This window comes from Acanthochromis polyacanthus, chromosome 17, assembly GCF_021347895.1.
Source record: "Acanthochromis polyacanthus isolate Apoly-LR-REF ecotype Palm Island chromosome 17, KAUST_Apoly_ChrSc, whole genome shotgun sequence".
Lineage (NCBI taxonomy): Eukaryota > Metazoa > Chordata > Actinopteri > Pomacentridae > Acanthochromis > Acanthochromis polyacanthus.
Window position 1 is genome coordinate 8,403,451 of NC_067129.1, and position 25,055 is coordinate 8,428,505.

The 25,055-nt window shown below is 41.1% G+C and overlaps 1 protein-coding gene across 1 annotated transcript; it reads left to right on the forward strand.

Annotated features, from left to right (window-relative positions):
• The first annotated feature begins 12,026 nt into the window (after nt 1-12,026).
• ubtd2 (ubiquitin domain containing 2) lies at nt 12,027-23,774 on the forward strand. Its single transcript, XM_022206022.2, has 3 exons — nt 12,027-12,402; nt 16,271-16,507; nt 22,302-23,774. The coding sequence occupies exons 1-3, from the start codon at nt 12,333-12,335 to the stop codon at nt 22,811-22,813; spliced, it is 819 nt and encodes a 272-aa protein (XP_022061714.1). The 5' UTR covers nt 12,027-12,332; the 3' UTR covers nt 22,814-23,774.
• The last annotated feature ends 1,281 nt before the right edge of the window (nt 23,775-25,055 follow it).

Sequence of the window (25,055 nt, forward strand, 5' to 3'; positions counted from 1 at the left end):
TGACATTGCTGTCAGAAATTAAGAAAAGAGCAAGCATACCAGCTGGATACAAGGTGGTCCTGCATGCACACGAAACACTTGCGTTTTCTGTTCTCAAAGAATCTGGCAATGCTGGACACACCATTGTCTATCAAGGGAACTGAGCGCAGCAGACAAACGACACATCAAGCCAATTTCCCATCAAAACCCAACTGCACCATCTGTGCAGACCTCAGGGCAGAAACCAGTGGGATCCCATGACATCCATCTAGAGCCCACCGTAGGCTGATCAGTGGGGGTCCTATGGAAGACCTGCAGCTAAAAAGAACGCCAAACGACTCACCTATGTATGAATATGCAGGAACAGGGATGCAGAGAAGGTACTCTGGACAGATGAGACAAATTTTTAAGGGGTTCTAACAGAACGAAGTGTGGTTGCCTCGAACTCAACATAATTCAGCCAGGATGATGTGGAGAAGGAACTGAGGTGATCTAAATCCACACATGAACCTGCAGATTCTCCAAGATGCTTAAAATCTGCACACACAAAAAACATACTGATTTGATGCCCGTTTTCCATTTAGTACAATTTGTATGATGTTCACTGATAAAGCAAAAACATTCATGGTATTTTTCAAAGCATGTTTACTTTCAGCATTTTTCCAGAGGTGCCAGTAACTTTGGCACAGTCCCATGTAACCCTTCTTTTTGTTTACTTACTGTAAGCGCCTGAAGCTCTGCTGATCCTGATAAAATCTTCTAGTCATGAGAATAATTGCTTCAAAAATGAAAAAGTAAAATAACTGAAAAAATATCTGTTTATGAAAAGCCAAAGTGTGTCCTTGGGAACATGCTTTACCCTCTGAGGCATTTTATTTTCTCTTCTAGCAGAGCTGTTGGATCTGTTTTTTGAACTTTTGAGGTTTATCGTGTTTATTTTAAAGGTCAAACTAAAAGAATATAAACAGCATAAGAGTTTAAATCAATTTCACAGTGATGATGTAGGTCAGCTGTGTCTCAGAAGGTTGAGCAGGTTGTCCTGTAGAGACATGTTTGGAAAAATTATAAATATGTATGTAGGTTTCTCCTGTCATGGTTTCTCTTGTACATCAGGGATGTGTAGATATCAAAGAACACGTCCAGTGACACTGTTGCTTTTCATGATATAATTTTATGATCAGAAGAACAGCATCGGTCAGACAGAGACTGTCTGGGAGGAATCAGTCAAATGAACCTCTCCAAACAACAACCGGAGGTCACTTTTATATGCTTTGGACAAGAGGGTCAAGTATGAGGTCACCACAAATAGTTTCTGCTCAAAGTCCAAAATAGGAAACAGAGGGCCCATCAATCATCCTCCTAAACACAGAGGCCCCTAAGAGCCCCATCGGTCAACCACCTGAAGATTGGGACCCTTATTTGGACACAACATTGAACCCTTCTGAACAGTCAGGAGCAAGCAAAGCACATTCCATTCTTGAAAGCAGATGAAGCACATGCCATTCTACTAAATATATTAAGCAACACATGTCTCAGATCAGATACTACACTCCGTTGTTTATTTTGTACTTCTATTGTATAATTTCCCAATCTCAAAAAATACTCCTGTGGATACTACACTAGCCAAAAACTGAGTCAAAATGTCTTGCAACATTAATGGTCTGATTTGACTAAATTAATTTACATGCAACTGATAAACATATTTATAGGTTGCTCTTGTTTAATGGAACACCTTAGTGTTTGACTTTTTAGATAAGACTGTTATACTAGCATATCTTACGTTAATATTTTCTTCGTTCGCTGAGCCTCAGTGGCACAGCTGTAGTGAGATGCCCTTATTAGGTACAGTAGCAAAATAATTAGTCTGGTTGCTAAATTCTTAAACGTAAAAGAAATGTTTAGTTTTCCTTTCTCCACTGACAAAAATCGTATTATTTGCAAAACTGGGTTTTAAAAAAAATGGTACTTAAAAACTTAACATGCAGGACTGTGAGGTTCCGCTTGGGCTCAGTGGTGCTTTGAGGTGAATAGTAAAATCAGCTGGATAACAAGATAGAGATGTTTAGCAGGTGTAGTGTTTGCCATTTTCACCATCTTGTGTACTGCAATGCTAGCACTGAACACGGCTGAGGTTGATGGGAATGTTAACAGTTTGTATGTTTGAGAAAGATGAATATTGCCATTAAATTTCATGGCAATCTGTCTTATAGTTAATGAGGCATGACAACTACTGTCACCATCATTTACTTTACTCTGGATGTACAGCACTTTGGCTCAATCGGTGGCTGTTAAAAGTGCTGTACCAATAAAGCTGGATTGGATCATGTGGAAAAATGAAATTGTCACCAATTTTGAGAGGTCTTGACTTCTAGAAGCCATCAATGTTTAATGGGGGGAGTTGGAGAATCTAAGCACAGGCACAGATATTACAGGTGGCAACGGAAACAGGTCTTTATTAAAACAAAACTCACTAAACCAATGATGATGATGACGGCGGTTTCTTCGCGTGCAAAGATCACTGGGAAGCGGCAGTGACTGTAGAGGCCTATTCTAGACTTGCTGACCCACAGCACTGTGGGCACACATATGTGGTGTCAGATGGAGGCTGGCTTGCTGAGTCTTTGTTGTTTCTCTGCCGCTGCTGCTTTTCTGTCCTCAAAGTTTTCTGCCGCTGACTTGATGGTTGCTCTCCAGTGGAGAACAAAAACCAAGGGGGGAAACAGAGTCTGTGACAGAATTAGAGGCAATGATCCAACAGGCAGTGAATGAAAGCACAAAGCTTAAATAGGTGGAGGTGAGGTGGAGAACAGGTGAATGGAGTGAACTAATTAGAGCAGCTGATGTGCATTACAGCAATCAGCAAAGTGCAGACAGGTGAGTGAGACAAGGAGGCAGACAGACAGACGCAGAGACCAACAGACACAAACAGAGGGAGCCAGAGGGACAAGACAAGGAGAGAGAGACAACAGGGAGAGAGATGACAGGATGAGTGACAGAAATACAAAAGAGACCGATGACAAAGACAGGAAGAAGAAGATAGAAGGAAGAAAAGAGAAAAAAGGAGAAAGAAGGGCAGGAGCTGGAACAGGGATCATAACACAATGTCTCTTCAAAATTCATGCAACTCCATGTAGCAGAAACTGAGACAGTTTGCTAGTTAGGAGAAGCTTAACCTCACACCTAGAGTGCCTATATAATGAGAGTGGCGACAACTGGGGATTTGAAGCCATTTTGTTTCCATTCACTCAATATGGGACGCGCAGCGCGAGGTGCACATTCACGAAAACTATGGATTGTTTACTGATTTCAAGACATGTTTTGGACAAAATATTTTACTGGCTTATTTTGTCTGGATGTCCAAGGTTGGATTATGGCTGTTTTGTGGAATATTTTCATCTGTGACTAGTTTTGAGCCTTCAAAAGGTGAGTTGTGCTGTTTACGTTATTTGCTGTTTGTTGGACAAATGTGTTTATATTACCCGCTGTGGTAATCACATCTGAAAGTGGTTTATACCGGCGGATCCATGAGAATCTAAGCTTTCCATGGGTGTATAATGTTTCTATCATCGAGCTTGCAGCTTCGGTCAAGTTAGTCAAAATACGTTTTCCCGTCCGCCTGTACGCTGCTGCAGCTGTAAGCATATGGCTAACAGCATCCTCATGCTAACGGCGGCTAACAGCCCAGAAACATGTGAACAACACGGAGCCTGTTCGGGTCATATGAGGCTGATAAGTGACTGCAGGTTGGACGGAAAACAGAAAATAGGAAACAGAAAACTGTCAGCTGTTTGTTGAATTGGAAATCATGTGAATGAACAGGGAGGCTGTTGTCGAAGCTCAGATGGGCCGCTGAAGTTTAACGGGTTACCCCGTTAAACTTCAGCGGCCCGTATTTCATGCATCTCCATGCATGAAAATGGTCAAAGTCAAAATAACCACAACTGCCTAAAATCACATCAAACTTTTCTATCTGTCATTCACCCATACATCATAACATGAAAGTACATACATGGGACTAACCTGGCACAAAAATCATGATGAAGTCGGTTTCCATCCCACTCTCCGGACTTTATTTTCCCACAGTTTCCTTCTTTCACTATTACTGGGAAATCTAAACATGTGTAATCCCTTCTCCGATCGATTTGTGCACCCAAAGGCACAACAGCCCGTCATTTTTCAGGTATTTATGAAGCCAAAAAAGACCTAGAATTACTCTCTGCGTTGTAAACAACGTTAACAGGCATAACCGGCGTTCATGAATTGGAAACAAAATGGCTCCGATAGATCACGTGACCAAATTTTTTTGGACCCGTCATGTCGCCACTCTCATTATATAGGCACTCTACTCACACCCATGAGCGCCTATGCTACATTTCAGAACAATCCATTTAAAAGTCGCTGAGATATTTCAGTAGACAAATCAGCACACACATATCACTGAAAACCAGACTGCTTGGAGTCAAATTTTCATCTGTGGTCCTCTAATTGAATCAAAATATTATTGCTCTTTCGAGGAACAGCTTTTCTCATGAGTCATGTCCAGATTAGAGGCTTAGGTCCCTTTTTGGTCATAAGTACGGTATTGTCAAAGAATAGAAGGATGCACCGCAAGGTAGTAGTTTCCTGGTGAGCTCCCTTCTTGAAATGTCGTAAATCATCAGCCAGAGCAGAAGATGTTATGTAACTCTATTTGTGTTGAACTTCAATGATGCACGGGCTGACAGCTTATACATTCTGAAGCGTGGTGTGCTGAGAATAAAGGTTTATATCAGGAGATTATAGCTGTGTTTATGGAGCAAATGGAGCATATACAGTAGGAGGGTGTGAGAAATTAAAGACGCATCCAGCGGGCAGACAAATCTCCATATATAACTGAGCTTTACCATAACAAGTCAAGACTGTGTTTGAGCTTTGCTTTGTGTGTGTGACCCACACACATACACAGAGACAACAAAAGAAGCAAGACAGACTCTGGAATGATAAGATATACGAAGCCACCAGCACTGCAGCACTAATGCCCAAAATTAGTAAGAGGAGGTCAGCCACCATTTCTCCCCCCTCCCCGGCTCTCTGTCTCTATAAACTGAGAGCGAAACAGCCCTTTCATCTATAATTATGGTAATCTGAGGTTTCATTATGGCTGTGTTGATGTATTAACACTGAGGTTCTCTGAAGCAGACCTCTGTTATGAACCCATGACAAAGAACTACTGTCCTTAGTATATCAATACAAGTACCTAATAAATTACAGCACCTAAAAACAGAATACAAAAAGATTTTTTAATCTTAACATAGCAAACAATCATTTATATGTATATATACAGAAAAGAAGGCTGAGATTTTGTCCAAATTGATTGCATCCTGTTTTAAAGCTGAAATATAACGAAAATGCAACAGAAAATTATGTTTGCATGAATGAAAACTCAGCAACTTCACTTTTACTTTGCAGAAACGTGTTTCTTCTCAAGGAGAATCCCTTTCTCCCTCAAATATTTGTCCTTACATGGGTCAAAATTCTGGGCAGTGTCCATGAGCAACTCATAGGGAAACCTGACTCAAGGATTTTGTTCTAGAGGCCATTGTTGAAATAGTTTGATGCTCAGATCATTGTACTGTTAGAACATTTTTACTGAAGACAAAAAAAGACTTTTATAAGCAGGTTCTCCTCATTTTATAAGCAGGTTCACCCAATTTGATCTCCTCCTGGAGATCAAATTGGGCTGAAAGTAGCCCCTGAACTAAAATGAGTTTGACACCCTTACCCTACAGATAAACAGGTTTTAGGTGGTGATTTCAGTCACATATACTTTCGAATTTTGTATTGTTGAAGAGCTACATTTCTAACAGATCACAGAAGGTGTCACATTAGTCACTGTCCTTCCATTTCGATTTTCCATTGTAGCCATATATCCGTAATTCTGTCACTGTATCCCTCAGGTTATTCCTTTCCTCAAGTCATTCTTGAAATCTTGCACACACAAAAAAAAACAGCCTTAAGCCTGATATTTCCACATTTTTAAAAAAGGCTTCTAATGCAGGTTGTGTTCTTGTAAAGTTCCAACTCTCCCTACTCTATTCTATAGCCAGAACATAAAACAGAAGACTTTATGGATCTGTGCACAGCTGGGGATTAAATGATTTGGTCCAGTGTGGAGGAGGTGAATTGGGATTCTGCTGCACTGCTTCTGTCTCCCTCGGCACCAGCATTAATACTGTTTAGATTAAATGTCGCGCATTGGATTCGGTGCTGCATTCCCTGTTCACTCCACCCTGGAGGAAATAAATTAGATTTTATTTGGTCAAGAAAAAAGTCGCCTGTGTTACCGCTGCTTACCAAGTGAAACCTTTGCTCGATATTGTTCTTTTTGTCTGTGATTTTAAAACTAGAGCACAGAGTACAGTAAGTTCTTTGTCCATGTTTTTCAAACCAGTGAGTTACAAAATTCGATAAGTAGAAAATGTCAAATTTTAAGATTTCTGCACAAGTGTCAAATACTATATAAGTATAGTGATAGATTAATAGGAAATAAAGTGCCCAACAACCGTCCTAGTCTGAGCTTCATCTTGAGTGTCCAGCGCTGAAGGCTACTTATAACCTTAGGGTCAACTTAACCTGAATCTCTGTCAGCGTGACTGTCTATTACTCCTTCTCTCTCTTGTTCACTCTGATTTTCACTCCAATTTTTCTATCTCCCTTTCTCTTTTTCCATTCAGGGAAGTGTGACACTGTAGGGAATGGGTTGGGGGTTGCAGTTGGTTCAGACCCAGCAGGTAATTGTAAATCTATGAAAGGACCATCAACTGCACGTCGTCTGTCAGACTCCTTCACACACACAGCTGGATTTGAACGAGTTTAAAAGCTTCAAATGGCCCTGTCTTTCTGTTCATCATCAAATGCACTCTGAGGCTATAGGTCTGGGACAGATAACAGCAAATCAATGGGTTCACTTGCGGTCCTGCCTTCAATACAGATGGGGCGGTTGAACATCTTTAAATGGCCAGACAATTGGAACCGCGGCATTGGACAGATAAAAGGGCAGATGTAATTCTGCAGACTTTGGGCCAGCACGAGACCTGGTTGGCCAAGAATAAATCTATCGATCAATGACAAACCTATTAACTGTGTGTCAGCTGCTCTGTGGGTCACATAGAAGAAGTAGAAGGAAGAGAGGCTGCTTGAGAATATAAAAAGTAGAAGAAAGGGTGCAGATAAGAGACAGTATCCAAAATAAATAAAATAGTTCTTTTATGCTGTTGTCGACCTGCTGACTGAAGCCTGGCTCAAGCAATTACAACCTCAGGGGTCAGAGTGAACAACCACAGTGCCTATTTGCAATTTGCAGCTTTCACGTTTGCAGGCAACGTGTCTTTTTTCCCCACAAAATATAAAATCGCATCCAAATGTTCTTTTCTCCTAATCTGGTTTGATTATGTGAGTCATGCCAGCTATACAGACAAAAACGTTGCAGCGGTCGGCCGACATTAAACACAAACTCCTATAACAGGAGGTGTGGATGGTGTTGTCTGACTTAATGTACCTACTGCAGCAGTCTGGCAGGTTGAATGAATTTTATTCTCTTCCAAAAAGTGCAGTTGAAAGTCATTAATTATGGCACTTATGGAAACTCCTGACCTTTCAGCTTCCATCATGCACTAAAATAAAAGCCATGTCAGTGGGTTTCTGTCTGACTCTGTCTCTCTCTCTCTCTCACAAACACACACACACACACACACACACACACACACACACACACACACACACACACACACACACACACGTTTGTTTTTCTATAACGGTGGGGACTTACCATTGACTCCCATTCATATCTAACTCCTAACCCATACCCTAACCCTAACCTTAACCATCACCAAATCAATGCCTAACCCTAAACAAACGTTTTTGCACTTTTACATTTTTTATTAACAACAATATGGCCAAGAAAATGGTGTTGCCACCCGTGGGGACCTCATTTTAGGTCCCCACCGTAAGACAAGTCACCACCTTTATAGCAAATAGTCAGGTCAAAGTCCCCACCGGAATAGCAGAAACAAGTACACACACACACACACACACACACACACACACACACACACACACACACACACACACACACACACACACACACACACACACACACACACACACACACACACGGTATTCTGCTCTAAGGACACCTCAGTCTGCAGTGCAACCTCTCCAGCACCATCTTCTGACTGAGTGAGGTACAAGCAGACAAAAAGTCGCTAAAGATCGAACAAAACAATGAGCAGCAAAAGACATGAAAAACTGGTCCATAAATCAGGAACGTGTCCACATCTCATAAGGAAGACTACAAGTATAAACTTAAATTATACAAACGCTTTTTTTTTTTTTTGCATTGTGAAAGCCTGTCTTCCACTTCTGCCTAGCAGTGATGATATTTACTATAATGTGGTGCAAGCACACAAAGAGACGGACGGGACATCTTCAATCATCATTACGTCTGATTTGAAACAACACAATATCTGTGCTTAGGCTCCAGCACCCCCCGTGACCCTAATGAGGATAAAGCGGTGTATAGAGAATGGATGGATGGATGGATGGATGGATGAATATCTGTGCTGTATGTCATTCAATTATATTTCAGTGCTGTAACACTGTTGTCTTTGCTGAAGATATTCCCCCTCTCTGTGTGTCTTTTAACTGCCATCAAACTGTTAAACTCAACAAAGCACTTGAACTACACTTAAAACATCAAACGAATTTGCCAGCTTAACTAATTTAATCATGTTGCCAGATAAAACAAAGTCACTAGAGGTCACTGTAGTTCTCAGAAGTTGACTTGCAACACTTTTCCTGAAGTCAACAGCTTACTCTTGTCTTGAGCAGACTGTAATATGTCACAGCTTAGTGAGGCCTCGAACAACGCCACAGCTCAAACACTTTCATTTATTTTCCCCACAACGGCATGATGTTTTAAGTTTTAGCTTTCTTAGAATATGTCTATGACAATGTGAGTTTAAGATTCTGTGAGATGTCCGCAAGCTCTACTTAAACTCACAGCTTGGTCCCTGAAACAGCAACATTCCCTATGAAATCACTTTGATCAACACACCACAGCGCCACCCTGAGTGAAACAGGTCGGTGTGAAAGGTCGTGTACAATTATTGGCGTCATGAATATGTGTCTACATATAGAAGGAAGTAGAGAAGATCCTGCTGATTCTCCTACTGTGAGCGAGATCACAGAGAAAAGCAGCGACATGCCAAGTGTGTTCTCGGCAACTTGTTACATCACATTACGTCATTCTTGTCAGTCATGCACACAGTCAAAAGAGTGTTTCCAAGTAAGCTCTCTCCCGCATGAACATCTTCTTTCAGTTCCTAGCAATGGGAAATAATTGTAATTCCAGACAGCTTTGTTGTAAAATTACCCTTGCTATCTTGTTGCTAGTGTGTGTGTGTGTGTGTGTGTGTGTGTGTGTGTGTGTGTGTGTGTGTGTGTGTGTGTGTGTGTGTGTGTGTGTGTGTGTGTGTGTGTGTGTGTGTGTGTGGGAACAAACACTTGAGTGAGTGTGTGTGTGTGAATGCGCATTTGTGTGTGACAGTGTGTCAAGTTACACTCAAGTCTCTTTAGGGGAGTCCTAAAGATAGTGACCAGGCAGGAGTCCTGGTGTAAAGAGTATAGAAGGAAGAGTTTGGACCCCTATGTAGAATAGAATAGAATAGAACAGAACTACCAATCTAATCACTGGAAGCCTCATATATGGGTCAAAAAATAAAGTGTAATAGAGTGAAATAGATGAGATAAGCAGCACAACGACATTTCATATGTTGTTAAAATTCATTTTGTCTTAAACAAATTGTAATCGAATTTTTGTGTGATTCTTCCCAAAAAGCCACTGTAATGACATTTTTTTTAAAACACTGATTTAACTGTATATTTCTAAAACCTTTAAGTAGTACAATTTCCACAATCCTTCGAGGATTATTTAAATGCAGATATTCTTTGTTCATTGTTGTAAAATAGAATAGAATCCCACTAAAGGGTCTAACTTTTAAAATCCTATTACACAAGAGAAACTATTGTATAGAAAATATTATACAGAATAAAACAGAAGACAATTTTAACCTTAACTGCATTTTACTCTACATTTCAAAATGTAAACAATAGATTTACATGCTTGTAGATAAATTATCTACAAGCAAGTAAATCTAAAGTGTGCCCTTGGTGGAAACAACAATGTAAACAATCTAACTGCTGAAACCCTCCTAGATAGAACAGATGAATATCACCACTGAAGTTCCTGGCAATCCGTCACATAGTTGTCAAGATATGACAGCCACGACTGTAAACAAAATTGTGCCGCGTAATGGAATTAATAAAGCAATTACCATCTTTGGTAGGCCTCATCCTCTGGAACCAATGAATGTCACGATGTATAGCCATGCTGTTCACACTGAGATATTTTACTGGTTACGGGAAAACTTAGAGGGAGATTATGAAAATCAACAACTTTCGCACATTTCATCCTGTGAAATCTGAATGTTGCTCTTGTTTAAAACAAAATCTGAGTGGTTTAACTTCTATTAGAGTAGAATAGAATACGACACTCTACTATTATTTCATTCTACACCGTAAAATCAGAAAGTTGTCATTGTTTGAAACAAAAACACATGCATTTACTTCTATAAGCCTAGAATAGAATAGAATAGAATAGAATAGAATAGAATAGAATAGAATAGAATAGCACACAAAATGGAACTGTTCTGCATTGTAAAATTGAACTTATCTGCAAGTAATGTCTCCAAATTGTGTGCTTCATGAGCCACTAAAACTGCATTATGCACAAGAGAATACAATAGAATAGAAAACAAGATACTCACATTTCATTCTACACTGTAAAATCTAAATTGTTTGAAATAAAATCTAATTCTATGAATAGTTTTTGTTTCAATGAATAGAATAGAATAGAATAGACACACAAATGCTTGCATTTTATTCAACACTGTGAAATTAGAGTTTTGCCCTTGTTTGTCACAACAACCTACCAAAACTTGATTATGCAAGACTAGACTAGAATAGAATAGAATAGAAGAGACGAGACGAGACGAGACGAGACGAGACGAGACTGGCACACAAAATGCAATTGTTTTACATTGTAAAATCAAATTTATCTGCAAGTAATGTATCCATATAGTGTGGTTCGTGCTACTAAAAGTGCCTTGTGTGCAATAAATAGAATAGAATAAAATAGAATAGAAAAAAATAACATTTCATTCTACATTGTGAAATCGGAAAGTTGTTGTTGGTTGAAATGAAATCAAAATGGTGTAACTTCCATAGTTATTGCTTCATAGAATAGAATAGAATAGAATAGTATAGAATAGAATAGACACACAAAATGCTTGCATTTCATTCTACACTGTGAAATTAAAATCTTACCCTTGTTTGAAACAACAGTCTACTAAAACCCGCTTATGCAAGACTAGACTAGACGAGACTAAAATACAATAGAATAGAATAGGACACAAAATAAAATTGTTCTACAGTGTAGAATCGATTACATCTGCTAGTAATGTATCCAAAGTGTGTGGTTCATGTGCTACTAAAACTGTCTTGTACTCAAGAGAATAGAATAGAATAGAATAGAATAGAATAGAATAGAATAGACACACAAATGCTTGCATTTCATTCTACATTGTGAAATTAGAATTTTGACCTTGCTTGAAACAACAGTCTACTGAAACCCGAGTATGCAAGACTAGACTAGAAGAGACTAGAAGAGACTAGACTAGACTAGAATAGAATAAAATAGAAGACCCAACTTGTTGGTTAAAGTGAATGTGAGTCATTGAGGTCAGCATTAGCAGCAGGAGGCCTCTCTGACATTGAAGGATCAGTGTTTTGATGTTTCTTCATCAGGACAGAAAACAGCTTCTCACCAAACATGACAGCAGATGTGTCAAAATGCATCAACATCATCAACAGACTATGCAGAAAACATCTGATGCCCCACATAAAGCATCTTCACTTTGTCCTCCCCACACAGAGCACTTCTCCTTTGTTCTGCCTCCCCCCGGTCCCTCTCCCGGTCACCTTGCGGACCCCTGCCCGCCGTCCTCTCTCCGCCTCCCCGCAGATGAAGAAGCTGATACCCGCTGCGCCCCGTCACAGCTGAGAGGAGGAGGAGGGAGGAAGGAGGAAAGGACGGGAGGGAGGAAAGGGAGAGGAGGAAGGAAAGAGGGGAGGGGGGAAGAGAGAGAAAAAACGAGAGAGAGAGAGAGAGAGAGAGAGAGAGGGGTAGTGGATGTAGCTCTAGCTGTGGGCCGGGGGGTGAGCTACCTAGCCCGGGCTGCTCCGCCGAAACATCCATGGGTGGCTGTGTCGGGAGCCACCACGACTCTTCGGGCAGCTTAAACGAGAACTCGGACGGCACTGGAGGTAACTTATCTTTTAGTGGCTTGGCGTCTTTGTTATTTTGTGTTTCTTTGAGGGGGTCTTCCTGCAGGCTTTCTGCATGTTGTCCTGGCTGGAGGTCTCTTTCCCTTCCCCTCTCTACCCGAGCCAGACGGAGCCGGAGACGGACCCAGCAGCCCCGCCGGCTCTCTGCCTCCACGCAGCGGGCCTCGACGCGAGAAACGACGCGTCGTCTGCCCGCTTACTTTCCAAACTGGGGGATATTTAGTGTGCGACGCTGCCTCCCTTTGTTCTTTGGCTGTTGACTGAGCTAGCCGGCTAAAACGGCTAGTTAGCTTGCTAGCTTTTCTGCATAACAAATATGGGTCACAGACAGCAATGGCATGCGAGCGAGCGCACAGGAGTGATTCAGTGTGATTTGAATTGTGCCCCCGAGTGTCTGCACAACTTAAAGTAACTGCCAGCCCAATGCATGCTGCACTTATGGCTCTTCTTTTGTTTTTATCCACTGTTTGGGTGAAAGTGTTTGCTCCTGGAGAGAGTGAAGAAGGAGGAGGAGGTGTCAAAACTTAAAGAGTGCTGCAGTTTTACGATCAAGGAAGTGGTGTTTTCTTTTTTTTATTGTTTTGTGAGCAAGGCCTGGAAACAGCAAGCACCACTGAGCATAAACACAACACAGAAGACTGCAACAGATTAGGTTTATTGTATTTACTGCACTATAAACAGCCTTGCATGCAGTGTGCCTAAGGTTATCAGGCATGATAGCTGAAGCAGTACACTGAGGGAGCTTTATGGATGAAAATATGATTAAAAGAGTGTGTTTTCTTGTGTGCATGAGTGTTAAAACTAGTAAATGCTGCACTTAATCTGATGAGTGGAAACAGCATTGCAGAGGAGACACTAACAAATCAAAGCTTCAGCATTTATTGTTATCCTTTTCTTGTTTTATTTTCTTCAATCTCAGGTGTAAACTTTGCACTGAAGTTTACAGGTGTGTCCGCTGGTCTGCAGATTGGATCCAGTTAGTTATTTTAATTACAGTCTAAAAGATCCAGCTGGGTATGGAGGTGGAGACCGAGCACCACCTGACTACATGTCACATAAATAGTAAATATTTGTTAAGCGTGTAGCGTTACAACAGATGCACACAAGCAGCTGTGATTTGACATCTCCAGTGATGATGGCATCGACAAGACAATTACACCTAAATACATGTAAATTATGTCTTACAAAGACGATGCCATAAGCAGGTTTACCTAATTTGAGTGTGATGATATATTTATGTAAACTTTTAACACACACTGGCCTGTTTAAATTCTTCGGGATTTATGGAAATCACTGAATGACAGTCAAGTAGGCAATTGTTTAAGATTATATTAGTGAATTATTGGCAGATCGGTGAACTGGAAAGTAGGCTAGCGCAGGAGTAGGAATGCACAGTCAAGCGGACAAGTTGACATACATGCAGGAATTCAGCCAGGTGTAGCTGGAAACTGGCTAAATGCAGTGTTAAAAGGGTGTTTTGTTTCTTCAGAGTGTTTCAGATAGGATTAATCCTCCTTCAGGCAACACTAAAGCCTGATCTCATCCGAGTTTGTCAGTTGAGGCCCTCATTGACCCACAATACAAATTACTTACACTGGTCTACAACCAAAAAGCGTCTGAAATAAAAGTAGTCATTTCTTGTGTTTTTTGGGTCACTGAGAAAGAATCTGATGTTTAAAAGCGTCCGTTAGCTCTAGTTTTTGAGATACGCAGGAGGTCAGTATGTACGAGCCTTGGTTCAGGATAATACATAAGCTATGTTGTGTTAAGCATAGAAGAATATCTCAGAAAAGTAGAAATAAACTAAAATGTAGCTCTGAGTGGAGCTCTAAATAAAAGTGACAATAACTCTGTACAGAACATGTGAAACTTGTATATGTTGCAAGTATAAAGTGACATGATATGCAGCAATGCCTCGCACATGTAGTCTGCTTCTGCTTCATTTGTGGCAAAGTGACTTTTACATCCCAAAAGCGCAGCATAAGCCCTATGGTTAAGAAAGCCTACCATCTTTATTTTGGATGTAAAATTGGTGATCAAGATAAAAACCTGGGCTCCACATATGTGCTGCAACACTCGTGCAACAAATCTGCGACAGTGGCTCAGTAAGAAGGAGAAATCGATGCCATTTGCTGTTCCCATGGTATGGCGTGAGCCAGTTGACCACACCAATGATTGCTACTTCTGCATGGTCCCTCCAGTTGGGAAAGGCTTGTCCAGAAAGAAAACGTGGACTGTGCAATATCCCAATATTGCATCTGCTTTCGTATTCACTAGAGTCTGATGAAGAGGAGGAGGATGAAACACATGATCAACAGCCATCAACATCACATGATCCAGATTTTTTCAGCCAGTGTCACCTCACCCTCACCTCATAACCCAGTTTGAACTGAATGATCTGGTCAGGGATCTGGATCTGCCCAAGAGTAGGGCAGAACTACTGGGCTCCAGATTACAGCAGTGGAATCTCCTGGCTGATGATGTTAGGATTTCTTCATTTCATTATCGTCAAAAGGACTTGATTTCATTCTTCAACATGGAAGGTGACCTGGTGTACTGCATCAGGGAAGCTGATTCATAAAACTGTTTGATGAACATACAAAATTTTTATCATCTTACTGCCATCATAAAACAGTAATTTAAGCATATTAAGTGACTTTAAGCATGTTAAAAAGCCTAAAGTAACAGTTTTGTTGGGAAATTTCACTGTTTGCACATTAAGAAAGGTTTAAAAAAAACACGTATCAGATATTGCAACAATGGTAGCCAATCATAAAAATTGTTTTTCATATTTGAATTCAGCACATCAAAATATATAAGAATTGATACATTTTATTTCAGAAGCTGGCAACTTTTAAAAAATTGTACACGAGTGTTATAGGCCATTTTTTAAACAGAATATATGCTTTATCTGTGTGTAACTTCTGCATTATGATAATATACGCTACCGAATATGGATAAAGCACAAACAGAGTGACAGTTAGAGGTCTTATTTACTCCAAACAGTCAGTTGAAGGTTAGTGTTATCAGACTTTGCCATGTGATCATCAGACTACATGTGTACCAGCAGCAGGTGTAACTCAACACCTTGATCTGCCATCCTCCTCCTCCTCCTCCTCCTCTGCCTCTCCTCCGTCTCTGCGTTGCAAACCCACACACATCTACGCGCTGTCCTGTACCTGCCGTCCCCTTCGGTGGCGATCCAGATGGTGTTATTCATCAGCCATTCTGCCGCAGATGGAGCACTGTTCGATGCAATAACCGCAACCTTTTTAACTGGGTTTAGTAACACAACACTTCCAGCTTCAGTTCTGCTCGGTGTGCGTGTGCAAGCTCCATATCATGTTGTGGTGTTGGCCCATGTTTAATCTGTCATCTGAGCTTAGTCGTGTGTCCGAGCAAGCTGAAAAGAGACTGTTGCATTGTGTCGCATAAATCCTAACAGTTGTCACGCTCTTTTTCTCCTCATTCTCAATCTCTACTTCTCATTTTTATCATCGTGTGCATTCCCCACCTTTACTGTCTTCTTTTGTTATCTTCTGTCTCACATCTGTCTGCTTTGTCTTCCTACATCCTCATTTACCTTTTGTTTTTCTTCTTTCCTCATGTTGGTAATTCCTATTACACCTTCTTTTCTCCTCTTACTTCCCTCACCGTTCTTCCTCTGTTTATTCTCACGTTTCTTTCATCACCTCCTCCTATTCACTCCACCCTCTCTAAATCCCTTTGAGTCATTTTATATCTTTCCTTCGGGTCCCTTTACCTTCCCATCATCCTGTTTTCCTCTCTTTCTGTTCTCTCCGTATCCTCCCTTTCCTTTCTGTCTCTCTCTCTCCATCCCTCCCAGTGGCTCTAGGGCGTAACCAGCCCCTGAAGAGAGAGCGGCCTAAATGGAAAAGTGACTACCCGATGACTGAGGGCCAGCTGCGCAGCAAGAGAGATGAGTTCTGGGATACAGCGCCAGCATTCGAGGGCCGGAAGGAGATCTGGGATGCGCTGCGGGCTGCGGCCAGCGCCTTTGAGAGCAATGACCACCTGCTGGCTCAGGCCATCCTCGACGGGGCCAGCATCACACTGCCGCATGGTAACACACATTTCTACAGTGGAGCCGATACAAACATCACGGCTATTGTTTTACTCTCTGTGGAAATTCATACATACAAGGGGCACTCGATGAAATTGCTTTCATCTGTCCTTCTCCTGGAATGACAAGACAAATGGTCTGCCATGAAAAAAGTCTGTAATGTAGGACATTACAGCCAGTTTTTAGACTCTGTGAAAGGTTGCAGATCTTGTGTTTTTTTTCTCCCCCGGTTTGGTTAGAAATTTCATGAAAACACAGTAATGGAAGGAAAAAGAAAAAACAGTTGGAAAAAATTTCAAACAAAATGTGAATTCTGGTAAAATCGCTCAAGGAACCCCAAGCTGTGGTCTTCAGACTGATTCCAAACAGTCCTTTCAGACATGCATTCCTTTCCTGTAACCTGATGGCACACACCGTTCTATTTTTCTGTAGAAGTCACAACAGCAATCTCACTCGGATCAGATCTTGTAGGATTTTGGTGTCACCTTTCTTAACTGCAGAGTAAATTTGAGCCGCATGCCGTCATGTTAACAGATACGCAAGCACAAGCAACATACTCATAGTACATCTAGCTTGCCAAAATCATTACAGAGCTGATTTTTAGTTTGTTGCTTCTACCTGTAGAGGTTTTTCCTTTGAGTTTCTCACATGCATGCAGCATCGTACTGCAACACGATGCATGAGTCTCTCAAAAGCAGCAGAGGAGTGCATATTTATGCACACGGAGCAACAGTGATAACTTCATTAATTACTTATTAACATAAATTATCTCTGACATGGAGACTGGATCGATCAGGATCTGACACTAAGTTACACTGTGCACCTTCCTTCGCTTCATAGAGGTGAGCTGTTACACAGTCAGTACATAAGCTGCTGTTACATCATGTGTTACATAGAGGATTTATTAGTGCATTCTAATGCATTGTGTCCCCTCATGTACCGTCCAATCTTGCGTGTATGACAAATATCATGCATGTACCGTGGCTCTTTCCTTCACTGTCATATGTCTGAATGAAACGGTGAGGAACATTAACATAAGTGACCTGTCTAAATGACAGAATGCTATTTTTACAACCCATTGATGGAACCAGCAATGTGGCATTCTCCACGTCTGAAAAGGACTTAATTTTCGTCTCAGATGTATTCACTGATTTTGGTGAAAGGTCAAGAACAGCTTCCTTGTTGCTCCAGCTTAAAAATGAACCTTGTGACAAAGACTGGTGTAGGAAGACTTCATATTGCTGCAGTTAGAAATGCAAAAATTGTGCCAGCTTTCACAGCTCATGACATACATTCATGCTGCCAGACAGCAACCTTCACTGGAGTTTAGTCAGTCAACATAGTTGGAATTGAGAATCCAAAGGATGTAGTCAAGCTTCCCAAGGAAGTATCTTTGAGTTACAAATGTCATGTGATGTTTAAGTTTCATAAAAAGGAAGTAAACTTCGCTGTACATTTCTATGAATTTCTGTCTAGGTGAGGCAAGAGGCACTGTCCTTTTTGCTACGTCACACTATAATTGACTTTTTAGGGAATATGGACCTTATTACTACCATCTACATTATTCAGCCTGCTGTTAATAGGAGTTAAAGAACTTCTAAGTGAATCTCAATGACCACATTTCAGCTTTAGCTATTAGGCAGTGTATACAGGAGAAGGAATGGATAAATAATAAATGAAAAGGGGGCGGGTTCTTGGTGTTGTGAAGGCAGAACTTAATGAAGTAATCAGTCACGTAAATATAGAAAAGATACAAAACCCCACTTGAGAGCGTACGCATTGAACAAATCTATAAAATCGACATGGCGCTGATTGTGAAAGCTCCACTCCAAGTTCACACAGTAATTATCAGCTACTTGAGCAGGCGCTTTATTCGTGGACTTGCGTCATTCCTTATTATTCTGAGTTCTTGTAACCTCAGAGTCATATTGTCCTGACTGAGAAAAGGAAAGGTTCTCTTTCTTTCTTTTTAAGATGTTGCCATTGTGAGCATTGAACAGTGTTGGGTATTGTCTTAAAAGCTGTTTTCACTTTCACCAGTCTCCCCAGGCCTTAATAGAACGGTGTAGAAGTGTGTTTTTTCTGTGTTGGTGAACGTAAATGCTCGAAACTGATTGCGCAAATTGTCATTGGCACAGTATCAGGGTTTTTCTGTGTTTGAAGTCAGTTCTTTGTATTGTCATTTATTTTCTGCAATGCGCCTTTTCATACTTCTGCAAACCAGAAGTTGGCAGAATTATGTTGTTGGTGGGCCAACAGGTACACTAAATCTCAAATTCCTCAGAGGATATCAGTGACAGGCTTTTCCCGGAGCATTGGCAGTATCTTGTCGTGCTTCGTTCCTCTCAGTAGTTTGGCGAGGTCAGATCAGATCCCGCTGGGCTGCAGCTGTGGATTCCCCAGACCTGACATCACCGTTTCAATCATCCAGCACCGCAGTCCAAAGAGCAGCCAGATCACGTGAACATTTTCACCACTTATTACTTTATGCCTCGCCATTTTTGCATTTCAAAGTTAAGATAAGGTTTGATTCCAGTTTGCCCAGGCTCATTCTGGATATTCTGTTGCCTTGTTTTTTTGCTTCCACTGTTCATATTTCACTTGATTGTTCAGCAATGCAGTTTTGGCCTTGGTCCACCGCTTCAGCCAATTGAAAAAAGATGTGAGCTGCACACAGTAACCGGCCGATGAATCAGTTGCCAGCTGTGCAGAACGTAGAGATATTCTCATCACATTTGATTCAATGCTTATCAGCTGTAGTTAAAGATTAATATGCAGGTTAACTGACTGTATTAAAGGTTAGATTCCTCTGTGTTTTAAAGGATTCTTGTGCCTAACTGTCAGATCTGTTCAGTGAGTTGGTGGAAACAACAGGGATCTATTCTCTTATCTAGAACGTCATGCCACCAATCTTGGTCTGCAGCAAACAAAGTACTACAGCAAGACTCAACAGTCTTTCTAGCAAGTCTCTGAAGTTGTACTTGTGCAGAGAGGGGCTTTGAGCTAAGAGCTGACATCTGGATGCTGTTCACAATAACCAGGCTAACAATCTAACACTTAAAAAGAGCAATGGTTACTGCTTTCAACATGGTAATTGGCCCCAAACAGACAGAAGAGCTGAGGCTAATGGCCATGTCATCAGTTTTACACCTATTTGGGATGATAAGCATTGGAAAAGGCCATGCTGTCTCTCAAGGGGTTTAGAATTCATTATGACAGGAACAAGAATGTGGAAATCATTCGTGGCAATTTATTCAACAACTAAGACAAGAGATTTCACTCAAACCTACAAATGTGAACTCCACTGCGGCACTAGATAAACACTCAGGGCCATTTAATGGCAAGCTCTTCAGTAGTTGTTGATATTTCAGTCCAGACTAAAGTGCTGGACAGATGGTCTGACAGAGAGGCATCCTTATCATGGTGGGAAATGTCAGGTCACCGTGGGACAAGTCAATGATCCTCTAAAATGGTATAAAAGCTTGAATTGCCTCCATTACTAGTCGAGACTTTATTGGTGCCATTCAGGAAATGGAGCTGAGTTTTGAAGGCTTCTCCAAACCCCTATCCAATTCATAATGGAGACTTTTCACTCTGTAAGAGATGCATCAGCTGAAGGGCTCTTTTTTCCACTGTATGAAGTAAGACAGGAGGCCAACTTTGTGGTCGTCGAAAGCATTTGTTGGTCAATTTTCAACCTGCGTCAAATTAGAACATCACGATCGCCGATTCACGTCACTACATGCTTCATATGAGCAGCCAGCCAAGCCAAGTTTAGGGGCAAAAACACAGCTTCAGGAACAATGAATTTTTAATGTAGACAACTGTTTTCTTGTTTTGATTGTAAACTTGAATATTTTAAATTTGGTGCAAGCCTGATCGCTCCCTGCGGGGATGTTGTTTTGTTTTTTTGTTTTTTTCAATCTGAACTCTTGTGCTTTAATGAAATCCCACACCCAACAACATTAGCACCACCTGGAATCCATTAGCAGTCTGCAGCTGAAAGATAAACACTGAGTTGGGAGCAGCTGGAGAGGAAAGAAAAGCAAAGTGAGGTGTTCAGTCAGAGAGATTAGTATCTGAATCATGTTTATACGTTATCAGTGATGTATGGTTAACATTTATCAGGAATCTGTGTTTGTGGCAGTCCAATCAAACAGATCTAAAAAGGCTCGAATGCAGTAGAAGCTTCACTGAGTTCAAACAAAACATGCTTATGTCATGTCAGGTTGGTTGCATGAACTAAAACAGTTGACCAAGATATTCTCAAAAGCTTCCTCACAATATGGATTGAAGTGTGTTGTTATTGGGTTGAAGTAATTATTGTAGTCTTCTCAAGTGGTTTGTAGGTGTTACAATCTACCATCCGCTTGTTTTCCACATTACTACATAGCTCATTAACACTGAGTGTAGCTCTCTGTTTCTGCCTTCACTCTGGCGAATGTTTCCCGAGGCCAAGTGTTGTAATGTCTTCACCTTGACCACGGCAGCTGTCATCCAGAGAGCAGAGAGCAACATCCTGTGGGCTTCTGCTGACTCATCTCAGTCTCCATTACCACAAGACTCGCAGCGTCTCTCGGGGGCTCATGCCTCAGTTTAAGTCATAAAACAACACGAGAGCGGCTCGGTGACCTTTTTAAATGCTGCTTACAATAAAACACGGAGAGGTGGGCTTTTGCAGGGGGAGTTTTCACTCGTGTCTTTAATTTTTTTGATTCTAATTTTTCGAATGGCTGAAGGGCAAGATCGGTGCCGTCTTTTAAAAACGATTTAAAAGATAAACTTTGGAGACGGAGGTTTGGCTGTTTATGGACCTTTTTCTTAATTGTATAATACTCTTGGGAATTAAAATCCAAGGCAGGCAATTTTGCAATAAAAAAACAACATTACTACAAGACAATAACTTCAAGTTATCACTTACAAATAGTAGGCACATTAAATTATTGTCTGTCTGAAATCCCCCTGAGGACCCCTGGGGGTGCCCCCCTCCTTGCAAATAATTTAGTATTAAGTTTCTGTTTGTGGAATAACATGACTACTTCACTACATCCTATTTCCCCCTCTGTCGACCAGCTCTTTATTCTCGGTGCCTGAATCACAGTTGGGCAGCAGTGACATAATGTTTTCGTCTGCATTACTCCAACTTATGGCATTCCTTTTTCTCCTGCTTTCACTTTGATTTTCATTTCCCCATTTCACCTTCTTAAAGTGAAATGTGAGTTGTAGGTCGGGTTTTGGCTTTGTTAAAGGGAAAAATAATGAGTATTTGTCTTTCACTTTGTGATTGCAGTAGTGAAAATGTAAAAAACACACACATTTATTTAAAAACAACATAAATGTGGGGGGGGGGGGGGGGATCTCCAGCTCCACTGAAGAGTGAAGAAGTTAATGGAAGTTTTGAAATTACGCAGTAGTTCACATTAGTCACTGATATCCCAGTTCATCATTTACCTACTGTATTCAGTATACTTGTGGATGCTGCCAGTTCCGTTTATGTTGGAATTTGAATTACTGTAAGCAGTAAGTGGTTGTAGATGATGGTCTGTGGCTTCTGGCATGTGTACATGAGTTCCATAATATCTCATATAATGCAAAAAATGAGTATCTGTATACATAAGATATGGAAAATAGAGTAGATCATTTCAAGAAGTTCAGTCCTGAAGTCGCTTGGCAATATTTCACTTTCCTTTTTATTATTTATTTGGTTTAAATTTCTGGTTTAAAATAGACTCAAACATCTCATGGGCTAATGTTGAAATTCTCAAACATATTTTTCTCTTTCCAATTCTTTCAGGAGCTTTGACCGAATGCTACGATGAGTTGGGGAATCGATACCAGCTGCCGGTCTACTGCCTCTCTCCTCCCGTCAACATGATTGAAGAGCGCTCTGATGAGCCTGACGGTTCAGATCCAGACTCTGGGGCCGCTGACCCGTCCTCGGGCAGCGCCAGCGACCCCGGCTCAGGGGGGGAGTGTCAGCTTCGGCTCCGGCTCTCCACAGGCCGCGACCTCCGGCTGGCGGTCCGATCCACGGACACGGTGGGCATGATGAAGCGTCGTCTGCAAAGTCAAGAAGGCGTCCCTGCCACGACTCAACGCTGGTTTTTCTCAGGTCGGCCACTGACAGACAGACTGCGCTTGGACCAGCTCAACATCTCCAGGGACTATGTAGTGCAGGTCATCCTCAGCCAGCGTCCACCGCCAGAGCCTGTAACAACACCAGGACATACACCAGAGGCAGCTGGTCCTGAGTCAGTGGAAGGAGTGGCTGCACTGCCACAAGAGCCCACACCGGTGGAGAATTAAAAACCTAGCAACCTGGAGCTGGGCATATTAGAGGCCTGGCAGTGTTAAAGGACGACAGCAAGGGATAAATAAGGAAAAAAAATACTCTACTCTACTCTACTCTACTCTACTCTACTCTACTCTACTCTTCTTCTTCTTCTTCTTCTCTTCTCTTCCTTCTTCTCCTCAGTTTTAATTGCTGAGAAAGGGTTGTGTTTGGGGCAGAGGTTGGCCGTCTGCCGGAGCGTAAGGACTCTTGAATTGAGAAAAAGACTCTTCCTTTTGGTTTTACACGTTGAAATTTTGACCTTTTTGAAGTCTTTTTAACTGTTCCTATGGAAACCAAACAACAAAAAGAGAACTTTGTCAGATGGTATAAAAGGGTTTTCTTAGCAACACTGATGTTTGAATGTTTCTGTGTGTCAGTTTCCATTCAAGTTCTGCTCTCTGGCAAAGCCGGGTCAGCAGAAAGAATTCTGTTTATAAGGCTACAGGGTTATATGTGCATTTTCAAATCAGACAGTTCAGAAAAATTATAGTTTAACAATCATTCAGGCATTTTTGTCACTCCATGTGAATCGAATCAGCAACACTTTAAGTCAGGGGATTAAATCAGTACACTAACAGCTGTATTCAATAGTTTGGTATTGATAGTTAGCAAACAGATGTGTCCTCTCTTTTGTCAAGAGGTTGCAGTCAGGGGGCATGACTGGATGTTTTACCAAGCTGCTGCTGGATTAGATACTTTATTTCACTCTGCTTCACAAACAATCAGATTAATCATGTAATAAACATAACGTAGTCAGCCTGTGTGTGTGTGTGTGAATGAGTGTGAATAAGTGTGTGTGCGTGCGCGGATGTTCATATGTGATCAAGACACAACCACACTTATTCATGTGGCAAAAGGATGGACATCAGAAACACAGTTGCATATTTTGATTAAATATAGAATGTTTTTAATTAAAATTGGTCATTGTTTATATTCCTCGATCTCTGGGTGTTTACTTCGTGTTATTTCATGTTGTGACGTAGATTTGGGAGTAAAACAACTTTAAAATGTTTTAATATGTTTGCTTGCTTGTGATTTACATTCTGTCGCAGCATTTTAGTGCAAGTGTATAGCTAAGAATTGCTAAAAAGGCTGAAAGTTTGGAGTTCATTGCACATTGGATATGGTTGTGGTTTATACCACCATGAAAATCAGAAGTCCAGTATCTTAAAATATTAGAATAGGTCATTTTGACTTTGACCAAACTACCACTTAAAAGTTGTACATATTGTTTGCCTCTCAGTTTAGTGTGTGCAACCACAGTCATGGGGAAGAATACTGACTTGAAAGTTGTCCAGAAGACAGTCATGGACAATGGAGGGAAGGACATTGCTGAACAGGCTGGCTCTTGGCAGAGAGCTGTATCAAAGCATGTTAATGGAAAGCTGACTGGAAACGAAACGTAAAAAGAGGTGTACAAGTAACTGGGATGATTATAACCTTGAGAGTGTTGTAAAGAAAAGTTGATTCAAGAACTTGAGAGAACTTCACAAGGAGTGAACTGAAGATGGTGTCAGGAAAGGAGCTACAACTGTTGGATTCCTAATATCAAGCTATTCCAGAACCACATGTCAGATAATCTTCCCTGGGCTGAAGAGAAAGAAGTGGCCTGTTGTTCCGTTGTCCAAAGTCCTCTTTTCAAAGTAAATTTGCATTTCATTTTTAAAAAAATTAAAGTCCTAGAATCTGGAGGAAGAGCGAATAGGCATAGAAGGTGTTTGAAATCCATTGTGGAGTTTATACAGTCTGTTTAATTTGGGTCCCATGTCATCTGCTGGTGATGGACTGCAGTCTTAAAGTCCACAGTCAATGCACCATCTACCAGGAGACTGAAGAGCTCGCCATGCTTCCATCTGCTGGCAAGCTTTGTGGAAATGTAGATTTCCTTTTTTCCAGCAAGACTTAGTACCTAGCCATTGAGCCAAAACTCCAACCAAATGGTTTGCTGACCATACTATGACTCTGTTTGATTGGCCGGCCAGCTCACCTGAACTCCATAGAACCCCATATGGGCTATTGTCAAGAGGAAGATAAGAAGCACCTGACCTAAAAATACCAACAAAGTGAAGGACGCTATCAAAGCAGCCGAGGCTTCAATAACACCTCAGCAGTGTTATTGAAGTGTATAAATGAACGTACTTTTCAGAATATTTCGAGATACTGAATTTCACATTTTTTATGAGCTATAAACAGTAATCATCAAATTTAAAAACA